Source organism: Mobula birostris, chromosome 3 (genome assembly GCF_030028105.1).
Source record: "Mobula birostris isolate sMobBir1 chromosome 3, sMobBir1.hap1, whole genome shotgun sequence".
NCBI classification, from domain to species: Eukaryota; Metazoa; Chordata; class Chondrichthyes; order Myliobatiformes; family Myliobatidae; genus Mobula; species Mobula birostris.
The window spans coordinates 208,402,456-208,417,041 of record NC_092372.1 but is presented as its reverse complement, the minus strand read 5'-3'; the positions used below and the strand labels follow the sequence as shown (position 1 = coordinate 208,417,041).

Sequence of the window (14,586 nt, the reverse complement as noted above, 5' to 3'; positions counted from 1 at the left end):
ACTACCTCTCTACTATTGTTTTCTCTTTTTGCACTATTTATTTAATTTAACATTTTATACACACACACACACACACACACACACACACACACACACACACAGAGTAAAGCTTTTATTATGTATTGCAATGTACCTTTGCCACATAACAAATTTCACTGACATATGCCAGTAATATTAAACCTGATTCTGACCATTCCGAATTCTCCTCCTCCACTGAGTGGTCATGCAAAGATTTCCATCAGTCAGTTGCATTTCTTTATGGAATGTTTGCATAGATTCTCAAAACCTTCCTCTGTCCAACTGACAGTGCAGGAATGAGAGCTCCCATTCTCGGAATCTGATGACAAGAATGCAACTATGTAACCTGCTAAATTTAGGCAACTGAATGTAACTAGGGATCCAATGCTGGGACTGGAATGAATTTAAATAATGAATCAGGAGTGATCATGATGAATATCCAGATCAGCCAGTAATTATTTCAGGTCTGCACACACAGACTATTGCTTTAGGTTTATCCAACAACAAAAATAACTGCAAAACTTTTCTTGGTTGTAAATATATTGGGATGCATAGATGGCTCAAGTTTTAGATAAATGCAGCTTTTGCAAATTTAATTTGCATATCAATATCTGGTGTACAGTTTTCTGAAAGCAAATTAGTTCATCTCTAGGAAGTACGTCTGTAATGTCCACATTTTAACATACAGGATGACAACTGTCATCTAGGTAACCTCTATTGCACTTTTTACTTAGTTGCTTTTGCTTGTAATCTTTATTTGTTTGCTTTATTTGCTTGTAATGTTTATTTGTTGTCTTCTTTCATAAATCTTTCCATCTATATTTTTAAAACATTTGTGTACTTTCCACACCGTACATCATTTTCTTATTACATTGAATGCATTTGCTCTTCCATTAGTGTCTCTGTATTCTAAGCATTCTCCAAAGGGACAAGTTCAGTGCTTTTGATACATTGACTTGGGTACAAGTTTCTTTATTTTTTTGAAAATCATTAGGGACTTCACAGTTAATTGAAGTGAATGAAAAAATGGGTAGTTTGGCATGTACAGCACCACAGCAGAAAACAAGCACGAAGTCTTTGGTGACTTTTTAAATGAATAATTAACATTTAATTTTCTATTTTCAACGGCATTATTTGTTAGTTGACAGTTGAAATGGAAGAAACCCAACTAGAACAATAGAGACAAGTTGAAATTATTGCAAATTAAATCCAAATGTGTAAAATTTGTGTTTTTGAAAGCACATTATTTTACACCAAACAAGTACTATTTGCAACATTATTCTATTTGGACAATTATCTTTTTTGCACATAGGATCAAAATGCTGAAACATTAATTTATTTACACTTTCAAACTTTGAAAACATCAATAGAATCGTAGTAAAAAAAGAGGAAATAAAAATTAGGGTTGATCATGTGCATCTTTAGCTGAAGTATCCAGTGCAAGACTTACCCTCTGGCTTCAATATTCTCCACTTTGAAAGAATTCAGCATCAACTTTACAAAATACACCAACATTACAGCTATAAAGCAACTTATCAGAACCCAGGGCATAATCGAACAATTACAGAACAGTGGTTTTCACATCGTTCAAGAGTCATCGGCCATATCTCATCTATTTTTCATGGATAAATATTTTCCAACTTCAGCAAATTCATGCTCTCCTTTATAAGAACAGCCCATTTTTGCTGCATCTGTAATACCAGTTCAACTTTTCTCTCTCAATTTACACTACACAACTCTTGTTTGCACTTTTTGCATGTTCTTTTGTTTGTTCGAAAAGCTCAAAGTTCAAAGTAAATTTATTATCAAAGTGTACCATATATCTCTCTCATTTTTGTTCCATTTCTTTTCCTCTAAGTAGCCCCACTAATCAGATTATCTGCACAACCCCAGCTGCAGTCTCAGATATATTGCCTTGTCCTTCACACTCCTCACACAGCTTATATGCAAGTTAAGAAATTCAGCTGAAATTGAAAGATGAACTATGTTTTACTTCAAATTAATGCTGCCTGATTTAAGGTGAGTTTTTAGTATTTTTGCTTTTATTTCAGATTTCCCATTTTCTATTCATAGAACAGTCAACACATGTACCAGGGCAACATAGCAGTTAACTCCAGGAATCAGTTTCGATCCCACCTCAGGTGCTGCCTGTGTTGAGTTTACACATTCTCTCCATGATTGCATGCATTTCCTTCGGGTTCTTTGGTTTCCTCCTTATCTCACAGACACACTTGTGGGTTATTTAGTAAATTGAAATTACCCCTTTGATGACCAATGTGAAAAAAGAATCAAGAGGAAGTTGATGGGCATGTAAGAGAGTTATTGCAGGATGGAAGAACATTGAAAAGGAACACTGTAAGGACAAAAAGGCTTTGTGCGTGGGAGATCATTTCTTTTGGACTTGAGTGAGTTTTTTTGTTTTGATGAGGTGATGAGCAGTGCCAAGAGGGCAGCAGATTCAGTTTATAAGGACTTCAGTAAGGCCTTTGATAAGGTTCCACATGATAGGCTGTTAGATCACAAGAAATCCAGACAAAACTGACAAATAGATTAAGGCGGAAAGTTGACAGTGATGGTGGAAGGTTGTTTCTTGTCTGGAGGCTATGACTAGCGACCTGCATCAGGAATCACTGCTAGCCCCATTGCTCATCATCTATATCAGTGATTTGGATAAGAATGTACAAGGCAAAGTGAATAAGTTTGCAGATTGCACTAAAACACATGGTATAGTGGACAATAAAGGCGACTATCAAAAATTATATTGGGATCTTAATTGGCTGAGTATGTGAGCGGAGTAATGACAAATGGAATTTAATTTGGATAAGTGCCAGGTGTTGCTTTGTTTCTTTTCCAAAAAGAAGTACAATAACAACTTTTAAACAGTTGCTCAGGTACGTGGATAGGAAAGCTTTAGAAGAATATGGTCTAAATTCTGGCAAATAAGATGAGACTGATTGGAAAACCTTGTTCATCATAGACCAGTTGGGTTGAAGGGTCTATTTCTATGCTGTTTAACTCAGATCAGAGGTGCAGAAGGAAAATAAAAAGGAAATTTGAAAGAATCCCAAGTATGGTAAAAGGATTAACACTGATTTATATTCTCTCCTTATTATAATGCTACAGACTGAGGCCAAGGAGAAAGAAAGAAACACCACAATGGGATGTAATATCCGTTAATACTTGAACTCTTGAAAATGCATAAAACAGAGAATTGACATGCTTGCTGTAACATTGTGAAACTAGGATTTGATTTGGTTTGACAGCTTCCGTTTTAAGTGATTTCCACTAGAATACCACCCCAACAAAAGTGATCACTATACACTTACTAACTTACAGAAAAGCAATATAAAAAACATCTAAAATGGAAAATAAAACAAAATAGATATGAGATTAAATGAATATAAAAATTCATGGCTTGCAAACTACCAGCTAATATGCTCTTTTGTTGGCCTTATATGGGAATATTTCACAAATCAAATCATCAACGAGCTTGTCCAAGTTTCTGATGATCTCTTACAACCTTACAAATCTTGTTAGTGGTTCCGATTAGAGCATATTACAAAATATGATAGAAGCTGTCAAGCTTGCATGCTTTGTGATGAGAGATACATGGCTGAAATACACATATTATTATGCATATATTCCTTCAAAAAAAAATACATAGCACAACTTGTGGGCATGTTAATGTGTAACAACATTTGCAAGCTGCCCCAAGCACATCCTTGGGAGTGTTGATTGTTTACACAAATGATACATTTGACTACATGTTATGATGTACATGTGACAAATAAACCTGCATCTGAATCTGAAAATATCTTCAGTATGTACGTAAAGTAATCTACAAAGGGACACCTTTTACAGTAGCACCTTAGAGCAGAACTAATTATACTTACAGTAATTTTGATTACTTACAGTTGGCTTTACAAGTAACTGTCCCATTACTGTGAACATTCTGGAGAGACCAACCGGAGTGCATACTGAAAAGAAAAAGGCATTTACAGTACCCCATTCACAAAAGAATTAAATTAGTGCATTAAGATTCTACATTAGAAATCAGAAATGTGAATTTCTTTTATTTCAGTATATACAGTGTTGGCTATGCTGCCCTCTGTTATAGGTGTGAACATGTAGCTATGGCAAGTACAAAGTACTTAGAATGAGCATGAAGTGCTGAGGTAATCTCTGTGACCTTGTCCTCAATCTAACAGTCAAATGTTCACTTTTCCACGTCAATATTACTAATTTTCTATTGTGTAGCCCACAAAGGGAAGAAAATTCCCTTCATGCAATGATCTTTCATTATCTATTTAAATTTCAAGAGAAACAGGCTTTGTCTAGCAACTAATAACCAGGCTTCCAGGAGGCAGCAGATTATGATTGGCCAAATTCAGTATCATCACAATCTGTATAAAGTGCATGTGTTAAGTGGATGATCAGCTTAATAGTCTTTCCAAGGTTCCCACCATCACCAGTGATATTTTCAAACAAGATTCAGTGTGCAATATTAAGTAGCAAGTGTACCTAATACAGAAAACAATAAGAGCTACCAATAACGGGGCAGAACAGTCACATATCGGTGAGCACATTATAACAGTGCCAGCAACCCTGGGTTAATTCCGCCACTATCTGTAAGGAGATTATTTAGTCTAACCTTGATTGTGTGAGTTTCCTCCGAGCGCTCCGGTTTCCTCCCACATTACAAAGATGTACAGGTTAGTAGGTTAATTGGTCACATGGGTGTAAATGGCAGTACGAATGTGCGGCACTAGAAGGGCCTGTTATTATACAGTATTTAAATAAATGATGTGTCACTGGTAGTGATAAAGATTTGCTGTTCAGAATTAACTGGGTGGCTAACTCGGCTGTTGTTCAATCGTATGGGGGCAAAATGCTGCAACTCTCAACAACATTAAGAGATCCTTTACTGGGTTGACTCAAGATGCTGCACCACACCAAAGATAATTGAGGGATAATAAATGCTAGGCTTGCCAAAGATGTCCACATCCCGTGATTTAATAAAACAATTATCTAAATACCACGATCACATATAACAAAGACTATATGAAACATATGATTTTTTAAAAATCTACTATAAGAATCAAAATACCAAACTAGTCAAAATCTCAAAAAAAAACTAAGATGGAAATTCTCAGCCGGCCTACAGCACTCAATAGCAAAGAGTAAACAGTCAACATTTCAGGCCAAAAGGGGTCTAGGCCCAAAACATTAACTGTTTACTCTTTTCTATAGATGCCACCTCACCTGCTGAGTTCCTTCAGTATTTTGTGTGTGTTGCTTGAGAAATTTTCTGGCTGCTTGATGTCTATAGGTCATACAACTCCCAGCAAAAAAAAAAATTCTGTCCATCTGAGTCATGAGAAAGCTGAAAGTATCTGTTTGGCTAGACTTGACCATACATTCCATGAATTGCATTTAATACAATGCAAATGAGATTTATCAAATTTGTACAGTGCTGCTGCTGTCAAATTTCTCAAAGCAGAAGTCAGGAGCAAATTGATGGCTTTCAAGATGGAAAGACTCAAGGGCTTGCTTATGGTCATTGAAGTGTGCAAGGCTGACTTATAACCTGTGAAAGTGGAAGAGTTTAACAAGTTCCTTGAGAAAGTCTTAGTTTAAAATAAACATCTGTTAATGATCCAGAATGATACGATAGGAGGGTATGTAATCTCATGCTCATGTAGGAAAATTAATTTTTATCTCCAAAGCCTTTAACTCATATTGTCTAATCAACATGTTTGAATCTTGAAACTGAAATAACTGGCAATACTCAAATGCAATAATCTTATTCACAAGGTCCTGCAGATGAAATAAGGAGACAAAAATAAAAGTTACAGATAATTAAAAATAAAATTAAATTAAATCCAATATAAAATACCATTATAAAGAACGGTGCATTTGATAAAATGCTGCAACACAGATTATTTCAGAAAATACAAAAATGATGCTGCCTGTACTGAACTTTTAAGTAGGTACAAAACTGGATGGCCAACAAGAGACACTAAACAATTGCAACTGGCAAGATGTCATGAATGCATTGGAATTAGTGCAGGTTAGAAGATTGCTAACTGGAATGGGTAGCTTGTCTAATGTGGAAAATTGAACAGATTAAACTTGCATCCCCTAAAGTTCAGGACTTGTTTGAGAGGTAGGACCTGGAGAGGGCTTAATAGGGTGGATGTGGAAAGGATGTGGGAGAATCTAAAACTAAGGAGTCACTGTTTAAAAATAAGGTGTCTGAATATTCAAGATGGAGATTAGTCTTGAAAACTACCCAAATAGAGTTTTTGAATATTAAGGCAGAAAGATAGATAAATGGATAAGAATAGCCAGGGCTGAGAGATTAGAGGAATGTTAAGCAATTGTGGCTAAAAGGAAATTGATCAGCCACAATTTTTCTAAGTAGCAATTAAGGTTTGAGGGCTTGAGGGCCTGAGAGGCCTATACATGCTTTAATTGATATTCACGTTTGTAAGCCTCTTATACGATATTGACCAATCAAATCCCGTCCAATGATCCTTCCAAATGAGCTACATAATCTGAGAGGCAGGATGCACTGTATGCTCAAGCATTCACAACACAACCGAGCTCAGTGATGAGTTCGAGAGTAAAGCAAAGGATACATAGTCTATCTGTAGAAAGTGATATAAACCAAAATATAAAAAGTTTGAAGTAAATTCATTATCCAAGTACATACATGTCACCACATACTACCCAGGGATTCATTTTCAGGTAGGCATTCACAGTAAATACGAAGAAACACGGTAGAATTGATGAAAAAATGCACACAAAGACAGACAAATAACCGATGTGCAAAAGGCAACAAACGATCCCAATACAAAAAAAAAGCTGTAATAAATATTGAGAACATAGGTTATAGAGCCCTTGAATGCAAGTCTAAAGGTTGTGGAATCAGTTCAGTATTGACGTGAGTAAAGTTACCCACACTTGTTCAGGAGCCTGATGACCGAAGGGTAAAAACTGTTCCTGAACCTGGTGGTGTGGGATCTTAGGCTCCTATACTCCTCCTTGATGGGAGGAGCAGGAAGGGAGCATGCCCTGGGTTCTGAAGGTTCTTGATGATGGATCTGCCTTCCCGCGACAGCACTCCTTAATGTGTTCAGTTGTTGCGTGGGCCTTACCCGTGATGGACTGAGATGTATCCACTACTTTTTGCAGTATTTTCCATTCAAGGGCATTGGGGTTTCCATACCAGGCCATGATGCAACCAGTTAACACTCTCCACCACACATCTATAGAAGTCTGTCAAAGTTTTAGATGACATGTCGAATTTTTGCAAGCTCGTAAGTATGTACAGGCATTCCAGTGTTTTCTTGACCCAAGACAAATCCTCTGAAATGATTAACCAAGGAATTTAAAATTGCTAACTCTCTCCTCCTCAGGTCCTCCAAAAGGGCTGGCACATGGACTTCCAATTTCCTCCTCCTGAAGTCAATAATCAGCCCCTTGCTCTTGCTGACATTGAGTGAGGAGTTGTTGTTGTGGCACCACTCAGCCAGATTTTCAATCTGCCTCATATGCTGATTCGGCACCACCTCTGATTTGGCTAACAACAGATAGTGTCATCAGCAAGCTTAAATATGGCATTGAAGCTATACTTAGCCTCACAATCATAAGTGTAAAGCTAGTAGAGCAGGGGTCTATGCACACAGTCTTGTGATGCACCTGTGCTGATGGAGATTGTGGAGATGTTGATGCTAAGCCAAAAGGACTGATGTCAGCAAGTGAGGAAATAGAGGATCCAGCTACGTAAGGAGATATTGAAGCCAAGGTCTTGAAGCTTATTGATTAGTTTTGAGGGAATGATAGTATTGAATGCCGAGCTGTAGTCAATAAAAAGTTTTCTAATGTATACATCTTTGCTTTCCTGATGTTTCGGGATTGAGTGAAGAGCCAATGAAATGGCATCTGGTGCTGACCTGTTATGATGGCAGGCAAATTGATGTGGATCCAAATTGCACCTCAGTTCTACTGAATAATTGTCATTAAGGCAAGTTATTGTGTTCTTCTTGGGCAATGGTATAATTGAAGCCTGCTTGAAGCAGATGGGTACCTCAGATTGCCGAAGGGAGGGGTAAAAGATATCAGTAAACCGTCCAATCAGTTGATTAGCACAGGATTTCAGTACTCAAACAGGTTAACCGTTTGGGCCAGATGATTTCAGCGGGTTCATCCTCCTGAAAGCGAGCTGTGGTGTACTAGCATCCGAGGCAAGTGGTCCCGGGTTCAAGTCCTTGCATGCTTTCCATCCATGTTGGGCTGAGTGCCGAACTAGCAACTTGGCCTCAAAAAACAGACAAAAATGCTAAAGAAACTGCAAGGTTGCTGACTGATGTGCCACAAGGCACAGAAAGGAATAATAACAACCCTCTTGAAGGATCTCTCAAATTGGCCCCAAAACTGAAATCACAGATCGTCAGGGCTGTGTGAGCTCATGAAGGTGCACTCCATGTTCTGCCAGTCAAAGCGAGCATAAAAGGCACTGAGCTCATTTGGGAGCGAAACCTTGCTGTCCTATCCGTTGCTTATTTTTACTTTGTAGGAGACGATAGCATTCAAGTCCTGCCACAGATGTCAAAGATGTGATTCAAATTTGATCCAGAATTGCCGCTTCACATGTGAGATCGCTTTCTGGAAGTCATACCTGGACCTTTTGTACTTTCCTTGGCAGTCAGATCTGAATGCCGCCAATCTAGCCCTCGTAGATTATACCATAAGCATTTGTCAATAAGGGTCCACAACATCAAACCAGGACCAGGAGGGAAAAGTTCAAAGTAAATTTAGTATCAAAGTATGTATACCACCATATACTACCTTCAGATTCATTTTCTTGCAGACATTTACAGGAAACTACAATAGAATTATATGAAAAAACTATACATAAACAGATAAAAACTGACAAGCACCATTGTGCAAAAGGCAGCAAACTGTGCAAGTAAAAATGATGTTTTTACTTGTAATGTAATGTAACTAATGTAAAAAAAAAGTAAAAACATGAGTTGTAATGGGTCCTTGAAAGTGAGATCATAGATCATAGAATCAGTTAGAGTAGTGGTGAATGAAGTTATTCATACCAGTTTAGGGGCCTAATGTTTGAAGGGTAATAACTGAAGCCTTAAGTAGTAATCTATCCCCTAAAGATATAGCCTTTGAGGTAAAAAAAAGATTTCGGGATGTAAAACAAAGCTGACTAAATCAATTCAGTGTATAGATCAGTGTACAAAAGGGCCCAAGTGGTTGAGGGGAATCCAAATGTAGCTTGTTTCAAGTACAAATGACTTCTGATATTGTGACAAATACCTTCCAAAGCTTCTTAATAAAAATCAAAAGTTAACTCTCTCCAAGCCTAACTGATTAAAGTCAATTCAAGCTGCTAATGGATACATATTCTATATAGTTACATATACATACACACATATATGCAGAGACTGTATATACACACGCACTGATTCGATGATGTTACATTCATCAATACACTAGTGCAATGTCCATTAAACAAAACCCAGGAAAATAACCTGATCCACAAAAACATTGGAGGGTTTTGAAAGATCTTTGATCTTTTTGATGGGTACTTTGTGGATTTCCCATTACTCCACCTCTCTGACAGAAGGGTGAACGAAATTATGGCCTTCTGATACAAGAACAAGAATTAAGCTTCAGTTAAAATTTCAAGGATGAAAGAATATTCCCTTCTCCTGTCTGATAATATGGCAGGTGTTTTAATTCCACCTGGAACTCACCAATTCTCAACCGAAACCAGGATTACAACACATATCCTTCAATACTGAAAAGTTCTTATTTTTAAAAGAACACATTAAATTCAAATACAATAATTTATACAGAATTTCTACACGTTAAAGCCTGCTTAATATGTCATCAACACAAGAGATTCTGTAGATTCTACAAATCTTGAGCAACACACATTAAATGCTGGAAGAACTCAGCAAGTCAGGCAACATAAAGAGGACTAACAGTTAAGATCTTTCATCAGTTCTGAAACATCGACTGTTTATTCCCCTCCACAGATGCTCCCTAATTTCTAAGTTTGCTAAATTTGCTGATTTCCTCCAGCATTTAGTGTGCGTTGTTTAATATGTGAACCCTTTTCCATTAAGGCAACCAAGAGATTAAAGCGAGAAACTTTTCTCCACTGTGTAAACTGGAAATTCAGCCCTCAGCCTGTTTGCATGAGAAATTATATTCAGTTTGGGCACCTGTATATTGTGACAGTTCAGTAATTAAATTCGCCCTTAAAGAACTTGCATCACTACCAGAAAATCTAGTCTATGGAACTATAAATTAGCTCTTAGAAAATTTGTGATAAAAGTCATTTTTTGTTTATCTCTTATCTTAATGCATGTGCAGATGACGTGGCTTCATGTTATCAAAAATAGTGGTAACAGACTGTTTTCTGGTTTATGTAAAATACAGAGAAATTTCTATGTATAGTTAATAAAAATGTTAGTCTTTGCCTTTAATGAACAGCAGTGCTCCTGCTCAATATACCTGTTGGGGACAGGTATAATTTCTAAGATACTCGTCCGAAAAACTCAAAAGCTGCACCAGATCTTATTCCCCACCTAAATTATACCAAAATGTGGTGACAACATCTTTCCAATTCTTCACACACAAGTGGCTAAATAAAAATATTTTTAAAGTGAATTTTGCATAATTTCCTTCCCAATTTATATTGACTGCCTTATGATCTCTATCTAGCTAGGGTTCCATTTATAGAGCAAATTTCACACAAGCTGTGCTCAATTCTGGTCATCTCACTACAGGAAGGATGTGGAAACCATTGAAAGGGTGCAGAGGATGTTGCCTGGATAGGGGAGCATGCCTTATGAGAACAGGTTGAGTGAATTCGGCCTTTCCTTCTTGGAGCGACACAGGATGAGAGGTGACCTGATAGAGGTGTACAAGCTAATGAGAGGCATTGATCATGTGGATAGTCAGAAGCTTCTTCCCAGGGCTGAAATGGCTAGCACAAGAGAGCATAGTTTTAAGGGGCTTGGAAGTCGGTACAGAGGAAATATCAGAGGCAAGTGTTTTTTTTTTTTTAGAACAGAGTGGTGAGTGTGTGGAATGGGCTACCTGCGGCAGTGGTGGAGGCAGAAATGATAGGGTCTCTTAAGAGACTCCTGGATGGATACATGGAGCTTAGAAAAATAGAGGGCTATGGGTAAGCCTAGCTAGTTCTAAGGTAAGGACATGTTCGGCACAGCTTTCTGGGCCAAAGGGCCTGTATTATGCTGTAGGTTTTCTATGTTTCTAAGCTCAGAACATCATAAAACCCTTGTTATAGCAATGAAACAGTTGTTACAACTTAGGAGAATGTAGCAGACAACTTTAAGTACAGCTACCATCAATGGGTGGATAAATCTATTTCAGTTACGCTGGTAAAGGAATAGACAGTGGCCTATGCATCCGAACAACTCCTCTGCATTCCTGCAAGTAAAACTCAGGAAACTTTTACTCTTACTCAAGAGGAGGCACAAGGTATTCCTATCCAAAAGTTGGGATTAGAGGCAATGTTCATCCATTTATATTGTCGTCCTTTGGAGTATTAGTTGAACACATTAGCATGCTGATCCAGAAGCAAAATTACCATCCCTGAGCAATGACTAACACCTAGCATCAAAACAACGTTTGGCATGGTTAGTACCAAGGGTTTGAAAGGAACTGTTGAAAGAGTTTGTGCAAGTAATGACAGTACAGTTAATTGCTGAAGTTTTTTGAACTACTAGTGGTTACTGGGATAACTATCACCTCAAATCCATGTTCTCTTGTTTGTGATACTCATAACATGGGAAAAAGATTCTGACCACCTACCCATATTCTCTATTTCCTGAGGAGACTGAGGTCCTTTAACATCTGCCGGACGATGCAGAGAATGTTCTACAAGTCTGTGGTGGCCAGTGCTATCATGTTTGCTGTTGTGTGCTGGGGCAGCAGGCTGAGGGTAGCAGACACCAACAGAATCAACAAACTCATTCGTAAGGCCAGTGATGTTGTGGGAATGGAACTGGACTCTCTGACAGTGGTGTCTGAAAAGAGGATGCTGTCCAAGTTGCATGCCATCTTGGTTAATGTCTCTCATCCACTACATAACGTACTGGTTGGGCACAGGAGTACATTCAGCCAGAGACTCATTCCACCGAGATGCAACATAGAGCGTCATAGGAAGTCATTCCTGCCTGTGGCCATCAAACTTTACAATTCCTCCCTTGGAGGGTCAGACACCCTGAGCCAATAGGCTGGTCCTGGACTTATTTCCTGGCATAATTTACATATTACTATTTAACTATTTATGGTTTTATTACTATTTATTATTTATGGTGCAACTGTAATGAAAACCAATTTCCCCCAGGATCAATAAAGTATGACTATGACTATGACCATATCAGTACTTCTTATGAATTCATATAATTCTGTTCAGTCACCCTCAACTTTGTTTCAGGGACTGGTACTGGTTTATTATTCTCACATGTGCCGAGATACAGTGAAAAGCTTCTGCATGCCACCCAACTAGACCCTGGATACATAATTATGAGGTAATAAAATAAAAACAGAATGCAAATATAGCATGACAGTTAGAGAAGTTGGGTAAATAAAGTGCAAGGCCAAAATGCTGTTGATAGGGAGATCAAGAGTTTATTTTTACCATAAAAGAGGTCCATTCAAGACTCTTACAGCAGGTGGATAGAAACTGTCCTTGAGCCTAGTAATATGCATTCTCAAACTGTTGTAGTTTCTGTCCAGTGGGAGAGAGAGAAGAGGTGGGAGGGATCCTTGATTATGTTGGCTGCTTTCCCAAGGAAGAGGGAAGTGTAACAATCAAAGGAACAGACTTACCAATGCCTTATGAAGCCTTAGCATTACATCCTTGCTTTTATATTCCCGTCCTTTCAAACTGAATGCAACATTATATTTGCCTTCCTTACCACCAGCTCAACTTGTAAGCTAACCTTAAGGGAATCCTGCACAAGGACTCCCAAGTCCTTTGCAGTTCTGATTTTTGATGTATGTGCATGACCATACAATGTATTCCAACTGCCACTTCTTTGCCCATTCTCCCAATCTGTCTGAGTCCTTTTACATACCACCTTTGTCCTCAATGCTACCTGCCCCTCCACCCATCTTTGTATGGTCTGCAAACTTGGCCACAAAGCCATCAATGCCATCATTCAAATCATTAACATATAATGTAAAAAAAGTAATCCCAACACCACTAATCACCTGCAGCCAACAAGTAAAGGTCACCTTTATTTCCATTCTTTGCCTCCTGTTAGTCAGCCAATCTTTTATCCATGCTAGTATCTTTCCTACAACACCGTGGGTTCTTATGTTGTTAAGAAGCCTCACGTGCAGCAACTTGTCAAAGGTCTTCTGAAAAACCACATAAACAACACCTACTGATTCTCCTATGTCTATCCTATCTGAAAGATCATTACTCATACCTCCACAATCTCTTCAGCTACTGTCAAACCTTGGAGTTAGTCCATCTGGTTCAGGTGATTTACCTACTTTAGACCTTTCAGCTTCTCCATAGTAATAGCAACAACATTCATTTCTGCCCCCTGACACTCTTGAATTAATGGCTAGTTTCTTCCATAGTGAAAAGTCATCCACCACTTTTCTCCCCCATTACTACCTCTCCAGTGTCATTTTTCAGCAGTCCAATATCCACTTTCTCCTCTCTTTTACTCAATATATTCCAAAAAAAACTTCTGGTAACCCCTTTTATAGTACTGGCTAGCCTTCCTCCATATTACATAGAACACAGAAGTTTACAGTACATTACATGCCCTTCTTCTCTCTTAAGGCTTTTTTCATCTTTTCTCTTATGGCTTGATTTTTAGTTACCTTCTGTTGGTTGTGTTTTTTTTTAAAAAAAAGCTTCCCAATCCTCTAACCTCCCACTGATTTTTGCTATCTTATATGCCCTCTCTTTTGTTTTTATGCTGTCTTTGATTTCCCTCATAGACCAATTACGTCATCCTCCATTTAAAATACTTCATCTTTCATATGTAGGCATTCTACAAATTCTGTCTCTTGGGATCCAGCACCAATCTGATTTCCCTAATCTACCTGCAAATTGAAATCCCCCATGAGGCACCAAGTAAAGTTGAGGTTGACAAAGATGAGAGCAGAGGATGGGCAGTCATTCAGCAATGCCTGCCTGCATTTGACTGGTCTTCCTCTCCCTGTCGCCAGCTGCTGTCGGAGGAAAGTACAGGAATCTTGGGATCCACTTTGCAAGGATTGATTGGTGAGGCTCACGGCTGTGGACCCATTTTCGGAGGACTTAGCTTCATGTTGCATGTGTTTCTGGATTCTGGCTATTCTGATTTTTGCTGTTTGATCGAAGTAACCAATGCAGACTGGGGCACATTGGCAACAACTAGCTCTGTAATTCGTAGTCAGACAGCAGCACTGAACTGAAGTAAACTGAAAACTCTTGGACTCTTGGCTTGATGCTTGGTTTCTTGGTTATGTGTTGTTCGCTCACTTTCTGCCATTTGCACA

At 38.3% G+C, this 14,586-nt stretch overlaps 1 protein-coding gene across 3 annotated transcripts in view; it reads right to left on the bottom strand.

The window, feature by feature from the left end:
- The window catches only part of lmbr1 (limb development membrane protein 1), a 213,207-nt gene that overhangs the window by 110,207 nt on the left and 88,414 nt on the right, over nucleotides 1-14,586 (bottom strand). For all 3 annotated transcript variants that reach the window (XM_072254043.1, XM_072254044.1, XM_072254045.1), the window contains exon 8: nucleotides 3,931-3,995. In XM_072254043.1, coding sequence (XP_072110144.1) covers nucleotides 3,931-3,995 — 65 coding nt within the window. The remainder of the gene's footprint in view (nucleotides 1-3,930; nucleotides 3,996-14,586) is intronic.